The sequence below is a fragment of the Hippocampus comes genome, unplaced genomic scaffold (assembly GCF_001891065.2).
Source record: "Hippocampus comes isolate QL1 unplaced genomic scaffold, H_comes_QL1_v1.1 scaffold2, whole genome shotgun sequence".
Lineage (NCBI taxonomy): Eukaryota > Metazoa > Chordata > Actinopteri > Syngnathiformes > Syngnathidae > Hippocampus > Hippocampus comes.
In genome coordinates, this window is record NW_017805139.1 from 4,313,993 (window position 1) to 4,321,767 (window position 7,775).

The 7,775-nt window shown below is 39.8% G+C and overlaps 1 protein-coding gene across 4 annotated transcripts in view; it reads right to left on the minus strand.

The window, feature by feature from the left end:
* LOC109514404 (ETS-related transcription factor Elf-2-like) overlaps window positions 1-7,775 on the minus strand; it is a 31,818-nt gene that overhangs the window by 3,361 nt on the left and 20,682 nt on the right. For 2 of the 4 annotated variants that reach the window (XM_019867485.1, XM_019867487.1), the window contains 4 exons: window positions 5,089-5,404; window positions 3,649-3,753; window positions 450-569; window positions 214-297 (listed from right to left, as the gene is read on the minus strand). In XM_019867485.1, the coding sequence (XP_019723044.1) occupies window positions 214-297; window positions 450-569; window positions 3,649-3,753; window positions 5,089-5,404 (625 nt within the window). The remainder of the gene's footprint in view (window positions 1-213; window positions 298-449; window positions 570-3,648; window positions 3,754-5,088; window positions 5,405-7,775) is intronic. The other 2 variants (XM_019867486.1, XM_019867488.1) reach the window with 2 other exon arrangements.

Sequence of the window (7,775 nt, forward strand, 5' to 3'; positions counted from 1 at the left end):
GCGCCGGAGCGGCGGGTTCAATGTCTTCTTGTTTTATGATTTATGGCTATTTTGTTTACATTTTTGATCGGGGTTTGATGGGGGGGAGATTAAAAAAAACTTTGTCCGACCAACCGACCCTATGCTGAAATTTCATCTTTTTTGTTTGGCCTAAAATAAATGAATAAATAATATGGGCAGGAATAAATCAAAACATAAGACATGCCCATATACCTTTTCCTTCCCTCTGTCTCTTCTTAATCCCCAGGTCAAAGGTCCCGTTGGATGTAGGTTGGTGCATCTTTGTCTTACGTCCACCTAAAATTAGAAAATAAACTACTGTAATTTCCAGCTTTCTGATATCACTGTACACTCAAGCAGTCTGTCTGCCTGTCTGCTAACATCAAGCATCAAAAAGAGATGATTCGTAGCACCACTCCAGTTTAGTATGACAGTCTGTTGACACTGACCTCCTCTCTTCTTTTTGGCAACAGGTTCATTATCAGGCGGGATGGGGAAGGATTCTTCCTCCTCCATAGGTCCACACTCTGTTGAAACCTCCACTATTGTCTCCATCATCACATCATCTGCTGGGCACCCAAAAAAATTGATTATCGATTTTTTGTCACCGTGGCTTTGCTCCCACAACAAATTGGTTGGGTGGCTAATGACAATTTTTTTCATAATATTTTTTGCCAGTTCTTTCTACAAAGATTTTCATAAGAAATTCTACAAATACTTAGTACAGGGGTCGGCAACCCAAAGTGTTGAAAGAGCCATATAGGACAAAAAAACAAAACAAAAAACAAGTATGTCTGGAGCCGCAAAAAAATAACCGTCTGTGTGTTGTGTATGTGTGGGTCGATCACGGTAGGTTGGTTGAACGAAAAGTAGATCGTCAAAAAAGGTTGGGCACCCCTGCTCTAAAGAATGCACCGCACGGAAAAAACATTTAATCATGAAGGCTCATTGTGTAATTGTAGCAAACTTCGTCATTTTGATAGTAGGCTAATATAGCTCATGTAGATATAGATACATGATGCAGCTCCGAAAAAAGGAGAGCTGTGGTGGTGTTGTTTTTTTTTTTTAAACGCACACTTTATTAATGGTTTTCAGTCTCAACAAATACAGGTACGTCTTTGTCCGTCTCCGTGCCTTCTCTTCTTCCGTTTGACTCGAGAGGCGTTCATGACCGCCTCCGAAAAACGTAAATTAACGATTCCTTCAATGAAACTACGAAAATTAAAAATAAGACATCAAAACAGAAAATCAAGCGAAGAAATCACAAAATAAATTCTCGAGCCCCCCTGCAGAATTTATTTTGTGATTTTCTCGTTTGTGAATACAAAGGAATAAATAACAAAAACTTCTGAGACAGTCCTTTCTCCAACATTTAACTAACATCTGATCGTACTGTTGAAGCTATGCTCAAGGAAATGCCAAGGGGGGGCTATAGAATTTATTTTGTAATTTCCTCGCTTGATTTTCTGTTTTTATGCATTATTTTCAATTTTTGTAGTTTTATTGAAGGAATTGTTAATTTACGTTTTTCGGAGGCGGTCATTAACGCCTCTCAAGTCAAACGGAAGGAGTGTAGCGACATCTAGTGGATGCATTGTACATTTCACTTTATAATCCAGTGCGTCCAATAAATGAAAAAAATTTAAAAATAGCCCATTCATTGAAGGTGCGCCTCATAATTCAGTGCACTATTTAGTGCGGAAAATACGGTAGAGTGATCCCTCGCTATTTCGCGGTTCGTTTATCGCGGCTTCGGTGCATCACGGATTTTTTTCAAACTATCACAAAAAAAAAAAAATATGCGTGCTAGTGTGTGCACTCTGCTCAAGCACGGAAGATACACGTGGGGCACGTGTGTGCACGTGCACGCATAGGCGCACAGGTGAGTGTATGTGTGTTGCTGAGAGAAAGAGAGAGAGAGAGACACAGACAGACAGAGAGAGAGAGAGAGAGAAAGAGAGAGAGAGAAAGAGAGAGACTGAGACAGAGAGAGAGAGGGAGAGAGAGATAGAGAGAGAGAGAGAGGGAGAGAAAGAGAAGAGAGAGAGAGAGAGAGACTTACAAGAACAAAAGCAGGTCTCTCCATCCTTAATTGTCTAAACAACCTTAATTGACTAATCATAAAGGTATGCTGCAAGCTTGCAGGGATGCTGGCCTGTGTGTGTGTGTGTGTGTGTGTGTGTGTGTGTGTTAGTGCGCTCTCGCAAAGGCCAACGTGGGGCAATTTTTTTTTCTATGTATGTCAATTGGTCGCTACTTCGCAGATTTTCGTTTATTGCGGGTGGTTTTGGTCCCCATTATCCGATAAACGAGGGATTACTGTAATCCTTTTTTTAAATTTCTAAATACATTAAATATAAACTACACTAAAACAACTATCCATAGGAAAATAATATCAAATATATCAAAATATCTGGAAGCAGGGCTCAATGATGTGCCCTAATTTCACAACGCCGCACCTGAAAAGAAACTGAGGTTGCACATGTGCAACCTGTCTGCCGATCGAGGATAAGGAAAATTAAGTCTCCCCTACTCTCAAGCCTCACTCAACAGACACGTACATCATGGTCTTAGCCAATCATAGATCGTGAAGGAAGCGGCACTCTGGTTGGCCATAGTCCATATAGTCTTGTATTTTATGTCTTTATTTTTTAATTATTGAATACTCAACACGGCTGGCTCACTCGAGTGGATAACACAAGCACAGATTGTCTCACACACACAACCTGGGGAAATAAAAACGATGAGGGACAATATCATAGCAGTCTGTGGGACATATGTTCCCCGAAACTATCATTATTATGAAACAAGCAAAAAAAAAAAAAAAAAAAGCACCCGTCTGGCTATTGGATGTGTATTTGGAACTGAGTATATATAAGATTTAGTCACAATATTTGTTTCAGAATCAAAAATCCCATAAGTTCTTTCCTCAGAATTAAGTGATTCCTCATTTTTAACAAAACAACAAAAAACTTGGTTGACAATGATTCTCTTTTTTGCTTTTTTAGTGCTTCTTCAAACTCAAAAGGTCGAAATGTGATTCATATGAATCCACAGTTTTTTCCAGGGGTTGTAAAGTGAACTTCTGGCACTAGCCATGGAAGTAAAGAAAGTGTTAAAAGTATTGTATTGTTTGAAATATATTCATAAAAAGACTGGTAAATAAAAAGCCTTGCTAACGTCGACCTATACTTGTATGATAAGTAATTTAATTAAAAAGGTTACCTAACACTTTAAAGCACCAAAGTAGCAACATGGCAGCAAGCAACATGTACAGTATGGCTTAATTTCTAACCATTTTCAAGCGGCAACCTTTTGAAATATCCAAACTGAAAATTATAATATTAAATTGCTGCAACTGGCTGATGACAAGCTCAGTGTACGCTGCCTACCGCCCAACGACAGCCGGGAGACCCTTGTGCGGATGAGCGGCTCCGATAATGGATGGATGGGTGGGAAAAAAAAGCACTCTGCTGCCTCAAGGGTTGAAACATTAACTATAATGGCAATCTTGGCGAGAAATATTTTGTCGTCGACCTTCGAGGTGCTACTGTGACTTCTTTAGAAAAAATCTGAAGGCCCCAGTCAGAGTATCATGGAGTAAATAGCAATAGATGCTGCCAGCTAAGGTAATGCAAGTGTTGTTACCTGTGTTGCGATCATGTAACCCTCCGGGAGACTCCATATGCAGAAGAGCTTCAGCTGCTTCAAAAGTTTTATCGAAACACACAATGTCCTGACTCGACATCTCCACTGAAAAAGACACACAAGTATATAAGCACGCATATACACACACACTATATATATATATATATATACACAGGGATTTCCGAATGCATCTTGAACCCTGGGAATGCGCAGAGTAATTCTGACGAATCAAAATACACGAAATTCAATGATTAATCTTCCTTTTGTGTGCACGTGTGCACCCTTTGGGGCTTCCGTTCTCGCCGACATTTCGAAATCTCCGAGATATGGCGAGGCCATGAGAATGTGAGGCGAGGGTATTACTGTTGTGGCGACGCCACTCAAGCTAAGCGAGCCTCAGCAGTAGATAGTCCGCTGCTCTGTGCTGTGCGTGCTTCAGCGCGAACATGTACGCAAGCACGTCTTTTGATTTCAACCAGTCAGCGCCGACGCAATGACGTCACACACCCGACGTCACACAAGACAACAGCAAAGCTAAACTAACCGAGACGACACTCGAAGTCGGGCGGACACGTTTTTCTGCCAATCTCTGTGTTTCCCTTTTTGTCCAAATATATTTTTTACGACAACTGTCTTGTCCACGGTGTCTTTTATTCGTTCCACTGGGGTTTAGCAAGTGTGTTTATAAAGAGACGAAAATCTCTACTGTTACTAGTGTTAGTGTCTCAACATGGCTACGCTCGTGAAAGCAAAACAACGAACTCAAACGCGTCTTCGTTCAATATTGTCAACTAATATCCGGATTAATTTTAGGCAAATTTTCCTCAATTCTCCGGAGAGATTTTCATAAAAATTTGAAAAACCCGGAATTCCGTGAAAATCCGGAGGACTTTCATCTCTGCAACAAGAAGTGTAAAATCAAAATTCACAACAGGTGTTTGATCCAGGATTCAACTAAAAATGTCCGATGCCTTTCAGTGACTCTTCCAGTCGCACAGTATCTCTGACGCAACCTGTTGATGACGCACTGTGACACTAAACTCAGTTAACTCAGTGGGCACTTCCCACTGAAAATTTCCTCAGCACAATGGTGAGGCACTGTTAATGAACTGGCAGGTGTCATCTTTGTTTCATGTCAAACTGAGAAAAGCATGGAGAAGAGGACTGTTTAAATTAGTTGTCCTGATCCATTCACGTAATTTTTAGCTGACGGGGAGAAAAAGATCAGATTTTTCTTCTTTTAAATTCCCAAAGTGGCAAAAAAATCCTGATGTGCACAGACATGACCAAATGGAATCGCAATAGCATTGTTTTATAAGGGTTACAATGTAACATTTTGCGTTTGTGTGGTGGAGTGATCCCCCACCCCCCAAATATAGTGTAGTGGACTTACAGTGTAATAAAAAAAAGGATGATTTTGTAATTATTATATTGTCTCACCTGTCTCGGCCACTTCTGTGACAACCTCCTGCTCCTCAGCCACATCTTGCATGAGATAAGTCTCATCATCATACACCAGCACCTGTGCAGAGTAACACTCCTCCACTTGGGCGCTGGCCACTTCCTCCACAATCACTGCAGGACAGCCATCCTCCTGCACTACCACACGTCCCATCTTCTGCACCTCTCCACCTCCTCCCACAATCACTGCCTCTACCGCCTGCTGAATTACTTCATCCTCCTCCGCCTCCTCACTTCCTCCCACAATCACAGCATCGACATCGTCCTCCTCTTCCTCGGCAGGCTGCTGCTCACACTGCAGTTTGGAGAGATGATAAAAAAAAAAAAAAAAAGTAATGGTGACTTCAACACTTTTGCTCATTTTTAGTCCGAACAGAAATACTTAAACTTCAACAATTTTCCGTGGCCTCATTAGGACAAGATGCTTGTTTCAAAATGTTTAAAAATGGCACTATTTAGCCGTAGTCAAATAACATTTTGGGCACCACCATATTGACAAGAAACGTTGAAATCCCCTTTGTTATTAGATGCTTTTCGATATACAGGATGTATAAGTGCTCTGGCTGTTCACACTGCAGGTCAATTCCAATTTGTACATGAAATGTGACCACCACAATTCAGATTTTTCTTTTTTTTTTTTTTACTTCGACTCAGGCCTCTTCGTATGTGGCTATAAATCAGATACATATCCGATGCATCTGCAATTTGAACTCTCAACCGTACACGTCCAACCTACACGTTATCACAGGGCTGCCCAGCCTGTAAAGAGACTAAGCAGCTGTGTCGGGGCCCCAATCTGAATATTAATGCCATTCTTGATGGAAAACAGCAAAGATGTCTGTGGTTGTGTGTTGCTGGGAGGATTATCCATGACGGCGCAAAAGCGAACTTCTAAATAGACCTTAGCATACCAAATAATGCACGGACAAACAAACTAGAAACATTTGGATATAAACCCCATTATTGGAATCACTCGCCATTATGAATAGCCGCAGGCCCACAATTGGGGCCCGACTGAGTGAATCGAGTAAGGGGTCATTTGTCAACGACCACACCCCATTCGCTGATAATAGTTACACAAAATCTTGGCAGAAAATACATTTGCAGTGCAAATAGAGAGGAGGTAGCAAGAGAAATTATTTACAATGATGTCAGAAAGCAAGGATGATAAAATTCTGAAAACCTAAACCAATCTTAATCTGAGCAGTACAAAAATGGCCATCGCTTTTAGTATTGCAGTATTATATGCATGTTATTATTTTTATTTGTTTTACTTTTCTACTGTTTGCTTTGTTTACATTCATCTTTTGCACTTTATACTTGAAAGACGGTTTTTCCCATGTTTCCTCACATTTCTACGACAATACATTTGTTTCAGTCGCTATACACAAGAATGTAAAATTCTTGAGCACTCAAGTTTTACTTGACAGTATATATTTTATTTATGTACTGTATGACTGTTGTGATATTTTAATTCTTTCACTTTATTCAACTTTTGCACTGTGAAATAGTTGTATTTATATTCTATTTTATTACAATTCGCTTTATTTGACTTTAAAACATTTCGTGTGAGATTTGATACTTGATTACAAGCTTAAAATGGAGGAAAAAAAAGAAAAAAGGAAAAGCAGAACTCTCCACTCAAGTCCACTCACCCATTTTTAATATGCTTATATTTATATTTTATAATTTATATTTATTTATATACTTCTTGTTCTTCTACTTCTCCCTTTCATAATTTTGCTGGTGTAAATTGGGAATTTCTCCATTCTGAGACAAATAAAGGTTTTCTTGTCTTATCTTATAACTCATCTTTCTTTTCATATTTTAAAATAAAGTTTGGTACCATCAACTGCGCAGGTGTCAAACTCAGGCCCGGGGGCCAGATCTGGTCCGCCACATCATTTTATGTGGCCCGCGAAAACAAATCAAACGTCAAATTCCATGATGCTTGCTAAAATCTTGACCAAAATATAAAATTCTCATATGTAATATATAAGAGACATACTGTCAGCATTTTCTTGTAACCAAACCCCTCTTTTCAGTAACTTAAACACTAGTTGAATAAACCGTGATTGAATTTTTTGATTTGGTTTCAGTTACAACGGCCCTCCTAGGGAAACGGTAACTAAAATGTGGCCCATGGCAAAAATGAGTTTGACACCCCTGGATCTACTGTAAGTACAGACAGACAGACAGGGATGAGAAGTTTAAATCATCTTCTGCAGTGCAGCAAAATCTGACGAATATGTGAAACCTGGGTGTATGGGTTCCACAGAAATGCTGCGTCAAAATTATGAGCCCCTTGGCATTAATTTGCTTTCGGGCAAAATGCTTTGGGCCCTGTAACTCCTCACAATTGCCTGTCGGAGATCAAGGAACACCGTCTCATTTGTCCAAAATATTATATGTGTCACCCGGCGTTGTGCGCCTGTGTGACACATCACGGACATGTTACATTCATACTTGAAGTTTCTCTTTTTTTTTCTTTTTTTTTTTTTGGTAATATGAGCGATTATATAAAAAGATCGGGAAAAAAAATCCTAATTGGATACCATTCCCTGCAGTATGAACATAGCCAAAATATACCTTCAAAGCCAAAGGTCCCAAAAGTGGTACAATTCAATTCATCCAAAATGTTATGGGGGGGGGGGGGGGGGTTTTTC